At 29.9% G+C, this 17,843-nt stretch overlaps 1 protein-coding gene across 1 annotated transcript in view; it reads right to left on the bottom strand.

Annotated features, from left to right (window-relative positions):
* Nucleotides 1–3,469: 3,469 nt before the first annotated feature.
* Nucleotides 3,470–17,843, bottom strand: part of LOC111636730 (glutamate receptor ionotropic, delta-1-like) — a 21,124-nt gene continuing 6,750 nt past the window's right edge. Inside the window, exons 4-6 of the mRNA XM_023382040.1 lie at nucleotides 12,278–12,507; nucleotides 10,639–10,895; nucleotides 3,470–3,665 (exon numbers count right to left, since the gene is read on the bottom strand). Coding sequence (XP_023237808.1) covers nucleotides 3,470–3,665; nucleotides 10,639–10,895; nucleotides 12,278–12,507 — 683 coding nt within the window. The remainder of the gene's footprint in view (nucleotides 3,666–10,638; nucleotides 10,896–12,277; nucleotides 12,508–17,843) is intronic.

Below are 17,843 nucleotides of genomic sequence, written 5' to 3'. Positions count from 1 at the left end.
AAGAGGGTTAAAATTTCTGGGCATTTCATGAAAAGCAGATACGAGGGCGAAGAAGAATTGTCAGACCAAATCGAGTTACCTCTATTAATAATCTTTACATGTATTTTCTTTCTGGCTTTGATGATTTCGAATGCAGTAGCGATGACTCTGTTTCCAGCAGTCAAAAAATACCATGGAAATGATTTCGAAGCGACCTTCTGTTCAATTTATTTTTCGTTTCTGTTTCTGCAATTCATAGCACAAATATGTTCAATTTTTCTCACGTTTTTTGTTTCTGCACTAGTCGTAGCTAAAAGACTTATAAAGTTATCCGAAGAATTAGAAAAAATAAAGAAATGTTCACCATCACTGAAAAAAAAATTACAAGAAATCTGCGAAAAGCACACGGAGATTTGGGATATTATTGAAATGTTAAACACGCGATGGGGTGATCTTTTTTCTTTGATATACGCTCACTTTACATACGAAACATGTTTTCTATGTTTTGCTTCGGTGTTCTTTGACATCAGCGCTGTAATTCGAGTAATTTTTGGTGGAATTTCACTGATGTTTTTAATCGGATGTCTGTCAGTTTCTTGGGGCCTTTCTTATTTTACATCTCTGGTAAGTAACATTTTCTATTTTTCGTAATTATACTTATTTTGTATGTTACATGTTTACTGTTATGACATATTGCATAGTTATGCAATATTGGATGGATGGCCGAGCGGTCAAGATGGCAACCTACCACTCTGGGTTCGCAATCCAGACGGGTTGATAAATCCTCAGAAATTTGTCGTGGGGTGGTCTGTCCGGATATGTTGAGCTTTGTACCTCATTACTCGGCCGCCCGATTGTGGGCCTGACCAGACCCATAATGGGCTTGCTAAAAAACCTTCTAAGTGCCAAAAGGGTGAAAAGAATTAAAATATGTTATGCAGTATTTATTGTCATAGTCATTCACAATAGTGTATTTTTATTATCTTGAATGATATAGAGCAACAATGATATACAGCAACAATGTTATTTAAGTTATATAACATGCTGAATATTTTTAAAGGCTTTTTGTGTGCTGGGCCATAATCACTGAGTCGAAGTATTTTGCTTTGTTGTCTATTCATATATAGTCTAACTGAGAAAACACTCATAGAAAATGTCTGTTTTAATTCATAATTTCATATAATGGACTTTTTTCATATTCAATATTATAAACAGTTTTAAATTATCGTAGAATTAAATAGAGTACGTTTTAATGAATGAGCATTGACGTTTCTCGTTGTCCGGGTAATTGGAACAAAATTACAACGTTATACTTTTGGTAAACTTAGAAATGTTAGTTTGCTTAATTAGTTATTTAGACGAATATAGCGATCCGTTTCATAGTCCAAAAACTCCTTTTAGATAATGACATAATGTTATACGTTGTATTACAAGAAAGAGCATTAGTCTAGGACGTTAGCCTTAACGCCTTAATGTATATAAGTAAGCTATTTTGGAACGTGTTGTTTCAAAAGTAAACAGTTTAGATGTAAAAGATAAAAAAGAACATCTATATAAAACAATTACTGTAGTGCTGTATTTCATGTGCATGTATAAATTTTCATGAATAACCTTCATAAATATTTGCGTTTATTTGGTTTTTTCAAGTGATTTGAAGTAAATAGTGACCAGTTTCACCTAATGTGTTGCAAAGTCTTATGTCATCAATGGAATTAATTATCATGAAAAATTATTAGATGAATTAGTCTGTGTGAAATTCGAATATATTTGTAAAATCTTCAGTTTTTCATTTAAAATAATTCAGTTATCTACATGCATGTATCTTTGATTTTTTCAAATGTGTTTTTTTGTAAATTATTTTATTAAAATTATTGCTAACTATTGAAAAACCTACAAAACATTTTTCAGATTTATGATAACTTCGTTTCCATACAAAGATTTTCTTCAAGCAACTTAACATTTAAATTTAAGTTTAAGGTGATGTATAGTAAAATATAATTATTTATTTATAATTGTCAATACTCTAATTATTCTTTTAATGGTTTAAGATCACCTGTTTTATGAAAAGGTATGCTAAGCCAAATATGGGGGTTTCAGTAGCAGGATTCTTCTACGTTCGTAAAAATTTTCTAATTCGGGTATGCCAATTTATGAAAAATTTATGTTTATACAATAAAAGTATTTATTTCATACAATAACATTACTATTTCCATTCATAGATGGTGAGTGCATTGTACTCCATTTTCTCTTCAATTGTTCAAGTGACTGGAGTCAGGAGCAGACATAAATCATGTGATAGAACCTCTACAATTAACAATATTACAAATGATCATATTAAATCTATTTTTTAATGACTGAATCATCTCACTATGTTAAAAGTTTATACAATCTGTAGATGTGAAAGAAATGTTTCATTGAAAATCTATCGAAAATAATTTTAGTATAATGAACAACTGTAAGAATTAAATGTTATAATGTTTCATAATATGATAATAATTATAATATATGCAATTGAATTAGTAACCGTTTTATATTAATAATAGCATGCATTAGAAAAAATGTAAAAAATTCACAATTTTATGTATTTTTTTCACATGTATTTATAGAAATCTGAGTTAAGAGCGCGGCTAGATAAGTGTGACGGTAAAATTACAAAAAACCACGTAATCAGAGGAATTTATTATGTAATGTTAAATTAAAAATGAAGATATAAAGATGTCACTTACGTTTTAATTCAATGTTAGATTGCATTGAAATAAAACTTAAAACTATGCATCATTTAGGTCCTTCATAGACACAGAGTTGTTCGCTATTTAAATCAGTCGAATGTCCAGGTAATTAATTAAGGAAAAATAGCAAGTTTTCCCCTTTTACCTATTTATTAGCTTTCATGTATGTTAATTAAATTTTACATAGAACTTCTGCAAATCGCTAGCTGAAACTAATAAAAAATTTAAAAAATAGTTATTCACTATATTATCAATCAATGGAACAGAATAAATACAATTTGGATTAAGTATTATATATTTTAGAAAGTTGTAAATAAACATGTATTGATTACATTAAGTTGTTTATGAAGAAATTATTAATTACAAAATTCACTAAAATACAAGTTTTAAATTTTTTTATTCACTTTCTCCACTTTTTGTACACAATTTGAAGCCTTTTTCGTGTCAAATATTTGTTCGACCAGACCCAAAATCGTTAGGCCTGATAAAAAATTTTACACCAAAATTACCCAACAGAGAACCATTTTATAACTTAACTGGAATTATCAATTTAATGAAATTTAATGTAAGTGAATGTGTCATACATAGAAATTAAGCATACAGAGTTATTTGAAAATATAACAGTCTTATATCATGCTTTGTAATATACACTAATTTCTAAGATTACAGTATTCAGTTAGTGTGTAAAAGTTTTGAAGGGAAAATAGTGTGTTTAATTTTCAGATGTATTTTTTGTTAATTTCTTTGTGAAATAATCTAAATTATTTTCTTTTTAATAGTTTTTCAACAAGTAGAATAATAACAGAGATACTATATCCACACAACAATAATATCAAAGCGCTGCTAATGTCTTCGATACTAAGTGAATAATAGGTTTCTTTGTTGCTACTTCCTTCTGCAGGCATATCATTCTGCTTCAATTTTTGGTATATACCATTATCTCTTAATCTGCTAATTCTACATGGAAAAAAAATTAAAATTTAATTTAATTACATGCTATATTATTTATCATTTTTCAAAAATATTTTTAATAACTGATTTTCTAACTTATTGAACCTTATTTATTTCATTTGTAGATAGATAAACAAAGTTTTACAAAAATAATTATTAATATTAAACAGAACGTGTTCAGCAAATAATTAAATTATCATATCACACCTATTATATTGCCGAGATCGTTTTATTTAAAACTTAAGGCTGGTATACACGGTAAGGAAATCCTCAAAGGATGTGCTTAACAGACGAAAAAAACTCTGATATAACTGGCTGGATCGAACATAGTAATTTACAAAACTTATTAAAATATCTCCCAACGTATAAAGAATTATTTTTATTTAAAAATGGATAGATAGAAAAAAATCACAGGTTAATCCTCAAAGGATTTCCTTACCGTGTATAACAGCCTTAACGTTTTTACTCTAAAGACCATCCTCAGAGTTAACGAGCTAATTGGAACTTCAATGTTCTATAAGAAGAAATACATAAATTCAAAGTTATAAAGTATACAACGGAAAAAATAACAAAATAATATGAATTAATATATACCTTAGTTTATAATTACATGTTTTATTAAAATACATTATGAAGGTAAATTGACGAAACATGCAATTATAAACTAATACGAGTATATGTATTATTTTTATGTTATTTTATTATTTTTTTCCGTTGTATACTTTACGAGTTTAAATTTATGTATTTTTTTATGGAACGTTGAGTGTCCAGTTCGCTCGATAAACCTGAAAATGGCCTATATAGTAGGGTGAAATCATTCGTTTTATATAAAACCATCTCGGAAAGATGAAAGGTCTGTCATAATAATATAATTATTCAAGTATGTCTTGTCTCTTTAATCCGACATTAAGTTCACTAGACTATCATTACAGCTTTCAGGTTAGACACTTCTTTTAATGTTTCCACATATGCATTTCGGACTTATATAAATGTTAAGTCCTTCTTCAGTGCAATACTATGGTCTGTCTTTTAAAACCACGGTGTACAACGGGTAACATTGGAAAGATTTTAAAATACAGCCATTAAAAACACCTCAAATACATTTTCACCATTAAGACAGAAAACTTTTAACATTTGTTCGTAAAATCTTATATAAGTACAACTTTTAAAGAATGTGTATGTTCTACAATAAAACGTTGCAATAACTGCAGTTATAACGTTTTATTGTAGAACATACACATTCTTTAAAAGTTCACCCATAGAAACAGAGACAGTTTACTCATAGAAAGTTTCCTCGGAACTATCCTCTTGTCAGATCGCTCATGTTCCGTTTTATTAATTCATCAATGTAATCAACTTTGCGTATATACCTTTCATTCGTATTATCAAATTTTTTACAGGTAACGTCTAGTGAAAAACTCTAAAAAGCATGATTTTAGATTTATCTATAAATGCACGCATTAGCTCATTAGAATTTACAATAAAAAAATGAAGTAAATCATACATTTTGTGAAACTTTATTCTATAGTAGTAAACTATATGAAAAATGCATACAAGATATGATTTGTTGCCTAATAAACATTTTCATACCAAAGCTGTTGGCTTTTTTTCTCAGTAACACATCACACAAGGAGCACTTGTTGATGTACATTATATTGGAGGAAATGACTCAATGATAAAAACTTAATATTATTTCTAACAGTAGAATGCTATTAACATATGTATTCATCTATACATAAAAACTATAATCGATGCATTAACTACCTTAAACTGTGATAATTCGGTAATTCAACAGGTTCAATTTGTTTTAAGTAATAATTATTTTAGCAGTAATAAAAAGTTTGTTAGACAATCTGACGGTATCATGACGGGTTTATGTATAGGCCCTAAACTAGTTGAATTGTGTATGATAAAAACGGATCGTATTATTAGAAACCTCACAGACATAATAAAATACAATACATACGTAGATGACTGCTTCATAATTTATGATAATACTTTAAGCAGAATCGATAGATATATTGGTTCTAGTGCTATGCTCTACAGCAGAGGTATCCAAATTGGGGTACATGTATCTAAGTGGTATGCAAAGAGATACTTGAAAGTACGCCAAGTTTTCCTAATATAATGTATTACATCATATTAAGACAATAATAAATATAAGTTGTGTCCCCTATAATATAATACAATATAATATATTATATTATATTATTGGAGATACAACTTATAATTATTTTCATCTTATGTGTATGCGATCGAAAAAGTTTGGATACCACTTCTCTACAATACAGTTAATGTGTCAGGTTGCCAATAGCTGTCGTTAGAGTCGCTCTACGGCTAGAAGTTGGTTTATCTGTTTGGTTAGTGTAGAGTAAATATAATAATTTGTATAACCGTTTTAACATACATTGCTTTCTACAATATATAAAAATTCATTTTGCCTATAATAAAGTTTTTATAAGCAGCACATCAAGCAAGAGTATAGAAAATCATTAAGATATTTTCTTATAAATAATTTTTAAGTTTTACCGTTTTAAATATTTTTATAAATTATTTCTACTGTTCTGCAAAAGATCTTATTCTTAATTACATTTTTAAATTTTATATCTTGTCTAAAAAAAAGTATACTTGGATTGTGAAAAAAATTAAGAACATGATAATTTGAAATTACCGAAGAGGATGTGGCTAAATCGAAAATAACTATATTTTTGATTTTATTTATCCAGACATCAAATAGAGGTCTGTGGTCTGTGTTAAACTCTTATATTGCTACATATTGTAAATGGAAGTTTTGTATCTAACGTACTGAGTATAACAGATCTGTTCAATACATTGGTAAAATAAGTAAGTAAATTTGCATTTTACTGTTTTATTTTACTTCATATGTATGACAGAATAATTAGGAAATCGATAGCTTATCCTATGATATATTTAAATAACCATATAAATTTAATCCAGATAAAGACAAAGTATTGTTTAAATAATTTATTAACTGTAACACTACATAGAGTGTGCTATACAATTTTACTTGATTCAGTATAGTGAGAAATAGTATTTAAAATGAAATAGTGTTGTATTTTTGACGTGTGAAATTATATTTTTTATGACACTTAACTTGGCTTTATATATTTTGATAATTTATATAATATTCTGCGGTATGAAAAGTAGAATGTAAATGGAGATTTATTGAAGACCTACTACACCTGTCCTTTTTTATATAAATTTAAAACATCATTAATTTAACATGTCCTTCTTTTAGACGTTATGTCATCACTAATCACCATCACTGTGAATATTCAGTAATACTGACTGAACACTTGCCATGTTATATTTACCTATTTTATTTCTCACCCTCTATCTCGTATTCTTCTTATCATCTCTAAGTTATTAGTGCCTGTAAATTTGTTGAGTATATTTTCTAAATACTTGAAATTTCCTCTTTTTTCTCTAACAGCCCATATTCAAAATCCAAGTACTAAAAGTACTGACTTTTAACACTCCTCTCTAACCTGTTTATAACTTTAATTTCTCTATATCCCATTAATAAACACAGTATAAATCATGAATAATATATATCATAGGTCCTTTCTCACTGTCAACATCATTAATTAACCTAAATGAATAAAAATATGAGCTTAACCTTGATGAATTCGAAAACAACTTTAAATCTAACTACTTATTCTCACACTTCAAATCTATCTTGTCTTAACACATCGTTTAACATTTTTATACATTTCCATAATTAAATGCATATAATTCTAATCAACTCTTGTTCTTCATGATTTAGAATTCTGTAGACTATCCTGAAGACATCCCATATTAATAATATATATACAGGCTTAACTATAAATTTTTTGACAACCCTTTTTTACTTTTAACGAAAAACTCTCAAAAATATTTTAAAGTGAGGAAAAATTATAAGCCAAAACTGTCAAAAAACAATATGTAAATAGAAGGTGTAAATATCAATGCTTTTGATATAATGATATTAATTTTCGTTATACTATTTCTACTGTATTTAGTTTATGTACATTTATGTTTTTATGTAAATGAATGATCTATATGAAATTTTACTTAAAATATTTTAAAATAAATTTAGTTCTTGATATTAATACTGAGTCCACAGGAAATAAAAGAAAAGTTTTGGATATTTATAAAAATTTATTAAACATAAAAAAGTTGTTTTTAATACATATTGATAAAACACTATGGTTTGATGCTAAAAATAGCTAAAGTATTAGGCAGTAAAAATATTAATGTAGAATTGGAACATAAAATAGAAAAAAATAATGTTATTAGTGATAGTATATGTTATGATATTAGTAAACTTCAAAATACTCAAACAAAACAAATTAAACGAGTTGGAAATTGATCATGAATATCCTGTCTATAAAGTCAAATCGATATCAACTCCTTACGGTGATAAAACAATAGTAGTGTTAGATGATTTTCAAGTTTTCCTGCCAGAACGATTTAATGAAAATTTGACTGAAGAGGATATTAAAGAACTAAAGAAACGAAAAGATTGAAGATTTATATATAGGAGTATGAGAGAATGGGAAAACCCAAATAAAGCACATATCGTTGAGTTTGTTCAGAAGTATATGAGATTTTTAATACTTTACTTTAACTCATTTATAGAAGACAGACGAAAAAGGCGTTTTAGGGCGTTTGAAATGTGTGTGTTTTTTTATTTTAACATAAGTAATTTTAGTTATTTTTATTAAATTTTATTCTTTTTTAATTTGTTTATTTTTAGTGAGCAGGACTTTTATTTTTTTACTACTCTTAAGAATAATCTGAACTCTACCCGCCTCTACCTTATGTAACATTAAATACTTGTTTTACTCTTTTGGTAGTTTTTACATTTACCACTTTGTATCCTTTACCCATCTACAGGAATTAACAATCTACACCATTTTATAACGTAACCGTCTTAAACTTTATTTCCTTTATAACTATTTTACCTATCCCCGTTTATTTTACATTATACAGCAACCCTTCTAAACAGATTCTAGCCAGTCAATTACTCAATACTCTTTTTGATATTAATATCAATTTCTAACCAATAATCAACCTTGTATTATAAAAATATTTTTAAAATATTATATGTATTATTATGTATAATGTAATTCTTATCTATCTTCGTTTTGTAAGATATAGGGAGTGAAAAGGAGTCACTAAAACTCTAAATTCATTTTTTCCAATAAAACGTATATCAAGAAAAATTCCTTTGTGATGTGTTACTGAAGCAAAGCGAATAGCTTTTTTTTAAATCTACACAAAATCAGTAAGAGTAAATTTAATTAAATTGTTAAACATCCTAAGATATAGAAAATATATTCCCGTAGATGTCATAGCACTTAAGGTAATGTTTACTTTCACGGCTGTAATATATAACATTGTTTGTGTGTGTGTGTGTTTGTGTTTGTGTGGGAGTGATTTTTTTCACCACTTTGAAACATAATAACTTTGTGTTGAAATTTTCCGAAATTCTATGGGACGGTTTGATTATTCGGAAAATTGATAATGTTAAAATATGGTAGTGAAAGGTCGATAAGACAAAGAGATAAAGAAGGTCGTGTTTATTTCTAGTAGAGTGAAAATTAATTACGATTTTACTTCTTATTAGCAGTTACAATGTTATATAAAACCCATTCGTATTCTCGAAATTAATCTTTCTGTTATTTTATAATACTTAAAAATATACAGGGTGCATCAAAATGATGACTTAAAAATTTAGGAAATTGTAGAGAATGTGATTTTGAACGTTTTGGTATAAGGAACCTATAGCTGGAAATGTGAACTTAAGTGTCTACAGCGGTAGGAAGTGCTGATTGCACTTCACTTTGGTAGCTACTCTTCCATCCATTGACGTAATGTTATTGCTAAGGATGGAAGGCTGTAAACACACAACTACAGCCGTCTAACTGAGCCTGTATACAGGATTTTGTGTACTTAGTGCTAATTGTTCTTCAGGTCACCCCTTGCATCCACTGGCGCTGTGCTGTAAACACACAACTAGTCAACGTGAGTCAATGTACAGTTGTCTGCTTGTCGTGCTTCACGTACTGTGGATACGTTCTGGCGTCATGGAAGGTAACTCCACGTTTGGAGAACTTGCTAATATGCATTTGTGTTATGGTGAAGCTCGAGGGAATGCCAGTGTAGCATATCGACCGCATAAAACGTGCAAAGTGCTGTAGAAACTTTATATCACATTTCCGGCTATAGGTTCCTCATATAAAACGTTCAAAATTTCATCCTCTACAATTAATCTAATTTTTAAAAAGTTATTCTGATACACCCTGTATAAAAATATTTTAATAAAATATGATAACAGAGGCAATGCAAATGATATCTGTGTGAGCATTTTTTATTCTTTTTTGACATCAAGTTTCTTGAATTATTTACGAAATACTTAAATCATTGTTTCGTGTATAATTTTGTCTACTGTTACGTCAATTTCAGATTTACTGAAAACTACTGCAGGTACATGTATTCCTTCGGTACTTTGCGTTATTGAGTCATGTAAAAGTATACGAAGAATTCATTTTTAACCAATACTAACTGATGTCTTCAAAACAGTAATTCTCTTAAATTTTTGTCATAAATTAATACATTGTTTTTGTTTTGCTCTGAACAAAATGTCACGATTTTCTGGAAATTCATAAAATGTTCTCAATTTATTCACATTGCTTCTGGCAAGCATGAAATAATATTAGTGGATATTAATGAACTATTTGAAAAAGAAATGAAACCGTAGGGAAAAATGTAAATTTATGAACTCTATTTCGAAAACCTTTGAAATGCATAAATATAATTAAAACATCAATTTTTAACATACTAAAAACAACGGTGTATGAAGTAATAATATATGGGAAAATTACAGTGTATAAAATAAATAATGAAATATTAAACTTAAAAAGATTACATTTGAATAATTAAAAGTTTTAATAATATAAATGTAACTACTTACCTTTTGTTGAATGTTTTTTCAAATTGAAATTGTTTTTTCATAGGAAATACTGTTGTATACGTTAAAAACGAGTCCTCTGAAATTACTAATACTCCTTTTTGTCCGATCGGTAAGAAATTTATAATACCTTCGGGTAAAATGTGTGCATGTTTATATTGTAGGGTATATTCAATTCCTTCGTTTATAGTGGGAAAGCTCTTATCTGGATTCTTTCTTATGTAATCACCTAAAATGCTGACCATACCTTTGGGAGCATTCTAAATTAAAAAAAAAAACATCATAGACATTTTTTATTAGCTTATATTAATTTTTTCTTCAAACAAAAGTTTTCAGTACAGTAGACTCCCCCTTTAACGTGAATTCCTATTATGCGGATTCTTATAACGCAACAAAAAATTGTGATAGTATTCGTATAGAGACGCTAAAAGAGACACGAAAAACGCGGTATAACGTCATCGCCGACTCGTGTCGCGACAGGATTGGTCGAATCTGAACCAATAGTAGATGAGCAGCAGGACTACTTACACGCTACAGTGAGTTCAGATGGGTAAGTTGAGTTTACTATTGTCTGTAGAATATTAACTTAATTTATTTTAACTTTATTATAATTATATATATACTTTCCGCCGTCCAGCACCACGCTACAGAGAGTTTAGGTGTAACAGACGCTTTGTACTGTACATGTGATTGGTCGAATGGCCAGTGGCGCGAAGCTATTGTTCGTAGGATTATGACTAAATGGCCGTAATGCAGGAGACCCCTGACCGCGAAAACGGAAGTCGTTGCGAGAGGTATCCTGCGCAGTACGAGAGGAACCGCAGGGTCAGACACTTTGTGGTTTGGTCACTTGTTGTGAGGACGTCGAAGTGCGAGAAGCAAGAAGAACGAACGTATACCCCAAAATAAATTTGAACCTTGGGGTACGGACTCACCACTTTGAACTTGTACCTCGCTAAGATTCTCATTAGCTGTAACATTAGGCAAATAAGTTGAGTTTACTATCGTCTGTACAGTATGTTCTGTAGTAGGTACCGTAAGTCTAATACAGCACTGTAATTTTATACATTTCTTGTGAAAGAAACATTTATTATTCAACTGCCATAAAAATTATTTCTATTAATGATGTCTCCAAAGTTTAACAAATTTTTCTGCGAAAAATAACTTATCAGAAATCGCGGCCGCCGTTTGGTGCGCTGCTCCGCGACGAAACAAGCTTAAGCAATGGCGACGTCGAACGGTGCATACTCAGTAAGTAATCCTACAATTTTTTGTTTATAGCATAGTTTACATGGATTATTCCCAAAAAAATTATACGTATTTTGGAAATATTGAGTCGAATTAGTCTAGAATCGATTAATTTTATGGAAGAAAACCTTTCAATCAGCTGTAGTCCGTAAACTTCACACGTGTCGGGCTGTGATTGGCCCAAGTATTTAAGAATTCCTACAACGCGAAATTCTTATAAAGCAGAACGTATCTACTGCTTTATAGGGGGAATCTACTGTACATGTTAATATTCATAGAATTATCTTAACTACCCTATTGTGTTACCCACATTATCTCACTTACTTATGTAAATCAACGTATGTAAACTTGCAAATACAAAATGTAAAAGTGAAAGTATATTGCAGAACTTTACCATCATCATTGACTTTATAGCCGAAATTGATAGAGTCCCACAAGAATATTCATGATTTTTGACTGCATTTGAAAGTTCTTCAATTGTTGTCGGTACTTTTTCATAAGCAGGATAAGTCATGTAGGAAAAGAGGACACCACTGTATGCTGATATAAGTACAGTTGTCATCAGTAGCCAAATTCCAATTACAATTCTTGAAGAAGTGCATTTATCTTGATTTATTTCACTTCCTAGAAAAAATTAATATTAAGAATTTCATAAAAAAGTAAAGTAGGTCATATCAAAGGTAGATTATTGCACGTTTCATAACTTTTATGCTATTTTTTATAATTTTGTCAAAGTTTATTCGATATACAAATATATCAGTAAACAGAAAATAAGTTTTAACTGTAAAAAATAATATACATTGCGATTATAAAAAAATTCACGTTGGTTTCCGATAAGTATTATGGAAGAAATCGTGTTGAAAATGAATAAGAGAAACAATGGTGTCGTTTCTTGGGTAATTACTCCCTCTTAAATAATTTTAACGTCTGAGGGTAATGTTTAGGTGGTCATATATTCAGGGTAAATGTAGGGTAAAACTGCCCTGTGATCTGCTGCAATTACTAATCGCATGACAAGCTTTGCTGAAAAAATTTTATACTAACAAGGGGACCTTACGGTCTCGGAAATTCAGTTCGGAATGAGACTTGGCAGGCTAGTAGTGTATCTCAAGGGTGTCCACCTAGAAGAATTGTAAAGCGCACTAGCCAGAAGATTCCGAGAAAAAAGGCTCTAAAGTTTTAAACGAAGCTCATATACCGATCAATTTTACGCTATAGCAATACAGCGAAATGGCTGAGTCTGTAGCGAACTCACTTGCCACGCAAGCGATCCTGCTTTCAGCTAACTTTTTTTTTTAATTCTAAAAATTGTAATAACTTTTAAATAAAGATAATGACTTAAAAATAAAATCAATTAAATCATAAATAACTGTCAACTTTCACACCTGGGAGCTAATCATTCCGTGAGTTTTGACAAGTCAGCAGCAAAAGTGACACTTTTCCATAACTTTGGACCTATTGTCTTAAGTTCACAGATTGAAAATAACAAGGAATTGAAAAATTCCATTGTTATTATAAAATATTATCTTTAATTCATATTTTAATAAAATGTGAATTAAATATAATATTTTATTTTAAAAAAGTTGAATAGTTTCAAATGCATTTCTAACGGAGGTAAATTAAAACTTTAATTACTATTGTAATTAAAAAGTTATTACAAATTTTAAGATATTATAAGCTGTGGAGAGGTTAAAAATATTCTTTTAAATTTGAAGAATTTTTCAATTCCTTGTTATTTTCAACCAATTAACTTAAGATGATTGGTTGAAAAGTTATGTGAAAGTGTCACTTTTGCTGCTGACTTGTGAAAACTCACGAAATAATGAGCTCCCAGGTATGAAAGTTGACAGTTATTTATGATTTAATTAATGATATTTTTAGATCATTAACTTTATTTAAAAGTTATTACAATTTTTAGAATTAAAAAAAATTTAGCTGAAAGTAGGATGGAACTTAGATCGCCTGCGTGGCAAGCGAGTTCGTTACAGACTCAGCCATTTCGCTGTACTGCTATAGTGTAAAATTCATCGGTATATGAGCTTCGCTTAAAAATTTAAAGCCTTTTTCCTCGGAAACTTCTGGCTAATGCGCTTTACAATTCTTCTGGGTGGAAACCCTTGAGGTATACTACTAACTTGCAAAGTCTCATCCCGAACTGAATTTCCGAGACCGTAAGGTTCCCTTGTAAAACCATTCTGTTTTTCCCTATAACTAGATGATTTTAGGATAGGACAACAGAACCTAAGGAAATAACGCAGATTGGTACTAGGTACACTGTATATTACACCCGAGTAGGGTTTGCTTTTCTCAACCTTCATGCCATTGGCCCATTGGCACACTAACAGTGCAGGTAAAACTTTTCAATGAGGTACAAACTTTTTACATCATTCATCTGCTCATCTCACTTTGTGACAAACACGACGTGTGACACGAACTTTGTTTGCAAGCGAACTATTCCGACTACACCGGCAGCCAACCACTCCATGTCATCCGATTTTAGTTTAGCATTATACAACACTGACATTGCCAGTATTAACCCCTTAACGACCGTTTCATTTTAATTATGACGTAATAAAGCTTAAAAAATACATTAAAAAATACTTAAAACTGAAAAAAAACCAAAAGAAATGCGTTAATATTGAAGAAAAAGCTTCAAATTTTATTTTCCATTGTTGAGCCTTTCTGTGAAATATAACACTGATGAGTCATTCTTTACACAGCTGGGTGTCCTTGAGAACATCTGAACTCGGATTTCTCGGGACGTTCTCATGTACGCAACGGGAGGTCAAGGCTTTAAAGCAGGGTAAATTCGACCGACACTTAAATTTTTAAATATTTTTAAAAAATTAAAAATTTTATTGCGATTTCCGACCATTAATTAAAGAACTCGAGAACGATATGAATTGGGATATTATTTCAAAATATCAAAAAGAATCCGAAAAATTTATGGAAGAATTCAAGCATAAACTTGATTTGTGTAGCGTCATTGGTAATTAGAAACAATTATTTACTAAATTTGTAGGAAATAATTATCATTTTACCCTTATTTATGTTTTAACTAAAATATGTGAAAAGCTATAATTTTTTAAACTCTTTTTCTAAATAACTTCAACATACAGTAGAGCATCGATTATTCGACTCAAATGGGGACTCAAATTGGTCGGATTACTGAAAAATCGGATAACCGAAAATAATGAAAAAAATACATTATTAGTATAGTATATTAGTATATCGCTATTAACCAACTTCGCGTTGAATTTTCATCGATGTTAAGCCTAACAAATTCTTTAAAAAATAATAATCGTCGATATTGTATCGTTAAAAATTATTTTTAAATTTTTTTATTGCTCACAAAACAAACAACCACTCATAATTAAAAAATTAAATCTCGTTTAAATACTGGCCTCACTTCAATGGTCGAGCCAGTATTGCCAGTTAAAACAAAAATTTTTCGGATTATTTTTGATATTTTGAAATAATATCCCAATTCATATCGTTCTCGAGTTCTTTAATTAATGGTCGGAAATCGCAATAAAATTTTTAATTTTTTAAAAATATTTAAAAATTTAAGTGTCGGTCGAATTTACCCTGCTTTAAAGCCTTGACCTCCCGTTGCGTACATGAGAACGTCCCGGGAAATCCGAGTCCAGATGTTCTCAAGGACACCCAGCTGTGTAAACAATGACTCATTGCCATCTAAAGCAAAAATTTAACAAAAATAATATTAAAGTAGCTAAGACATACCCAAATATTGCAGCGCCACTCACTAGCGAACATTTGAAATTTGCCGACTAGAACGGTCGGTTAACCGACGTGACGGTTAATCGGGGGTCGGATAATCGATGCTTTACTGTAATATTAATCAGATACATAATCTTTATTTTTTAATATAATTAATACATTTATACACTTATGTTTTTGTATAATTTAAAATTAATAAACTGTAAAAGGTTATTTCTGAATTCATGTAAATGTATTTTTGCCCCTGCTCAACGTCTTTCCCTCAAAGTAATGACAGACTCTAGAATAAATGTTATAAACTGTTAAACGTTTACAAAATTATACCAGAGGCTGTCATACATATACTACTAATATATAGCATCCCTGTACAGTGTGCAGTTCTTTTCCAATTCCGAAGTCACATGAATAATATTTTATATTTATATGAAGAAAATAAGTATCGATATTAAGGCCATGTTGTTTGAAAACTTCACAATCAGATTTTTAGTTTTTGCACATACTTGGAAAGTGTGCAGAAGATAACCTGCGATTACAAATTTATATAACAGTTTACTTATCAATTCCTTTTATTAATTTTTTAGCACAACTATAAGTGTATAGGATTTTTTTTCATTTTCCTATCTACTCCAATCAATTTTACAAAATAAAATTTACTATTTACATATTTGTTAAACTTGTACACTTTGTTTAACTTTTCGTACAATTACTACAAGAGGTAAATTTCAGTAAATCGTCATGAAAAATATAACAGCACCGTTATTGGTGCTATTATGTTTTTGAAGATATAGCAGAAATAATTTTTTATTTCACACATCAGTCAATCGCTATTTCATCTGAAAAAGTAATTTAATTTAAAACATTTTACATTTTTATTAACCCTGCGTTAGTGCACTGAGTTTTTTTCGGCATTAATGCAGTGGGGTGTTTTTCCACCCCGACATTTATTTTTGGGTCCATAGACCATATAAGTAAAAATTCATAAAGATTTACTCATTTATTTGGTAAAGGCATGTGTCATTATACATATGATTATATTCAGGTATGATTACATATTATATTAGTACATAAATACATGAAAATAAAAAACATTTATCAAAACTTATTACATTTTTTATTATTAAACCAATAGTAAAAATCTAAATTGTTTTTTCAAGCATTTTTGTCACTCTGATTCAATAGCTGACATTGTACTTTTGCACTCAATGCAAATGACAAGCAGCTTGCTATGTTTGGTATTTTCTCAGTGTGTTTATAAAAGGCAGCCATTTTGAATTAATTTAAATATACAGAACTAGCAGGTAGGCCTGGCGTTGCTTGGGCAAATGTAACGATAGGGAAGATTAACGTTATTACGTTATAGTCAACCTTACCTGTTTTTACAGAATGCAAAAATTGGATCCCCCTGTTTCAGGACTGATTAGAAAATTTTTAGATAGGTTTAAAAATATGTTCAATTTCTCGCAAAAACTAAAAATCTGCATCCGCGTCTTGCATGTCCCTTTCTCTTAACAATTCCATTGTTACGTAACACTTCCATTGTTGACACTTTCATTGTTACTTAAAACTTCCATTGTTGATGGAAGTGTTAAGCCTTAATCCTGTCCCTCTCCCCCGTGGGGAGGAATTTCGAAAAATCCCTTCTTAGTGTGTTTTCTCGTAACGTTCTCTAACTGTGTACCAAATTTCAATTTCCAACTCCTAACCGTTTAGGCTCGTTTCCATAATGTATATAGAAGCTTTAATCCTGTCTCTCTGCCCCCGGAATAAATTTTCGAAAATTCTCTTCTTAATTAATGTGCGTTTTCATGACGTACCCTAACTGTACCAAATTTCAACTTTCAACTCCTAACCGATTGGGCTTTGTGCTTATTATTATTATTACTATCGTCATCAATCCGTCTCGATTATATTCATATAGATTTGTTGTTAAATCAAACTTCTTTAATTTTAAATAGATGTATCTATATATAGAATCAAGAAAGGTAGATAATAATAATAATAATACTGAAATTTCGAAATAATAATAATAATAATAATAATAATATTAATAACTCTCCCGTGGTCACCACCTGGTCGTGGTGGGAGAGCCCAGTAATTTTACTGAACCATAGGGCAATGCAGGCTGGAGCACAAGCTCCTGGTAGGGACACCCATGCCAGTAAGGTCTATGGGGAGGAATGAAGCTAAGAGTGACCACACACCCACATTCTGTGGAGATA

The sequence above is a fragment of the Centruroides sculpturatus genome, unplaced genomic scaffold, assembly GCF_000671375.1.
Source record: "Centruroides sculpturatus isolate CEXI.00-Female unplaced genomic scaffold, Cexi_2.0 scaffold949, whole genome shotgun sequence".
Taxonomy (NCBI): Eukaryota; Metazoa; Arthropoda; class Arachnida; order Scorpiones; family Buthidae; genus Centruroides; species Centruroides sculpturatus.
The sequence above is the reverse complement of the archived record's forward strand: the minus strand, read 5'-3'. Positions and strand labels throughout refer to the sequence as shown.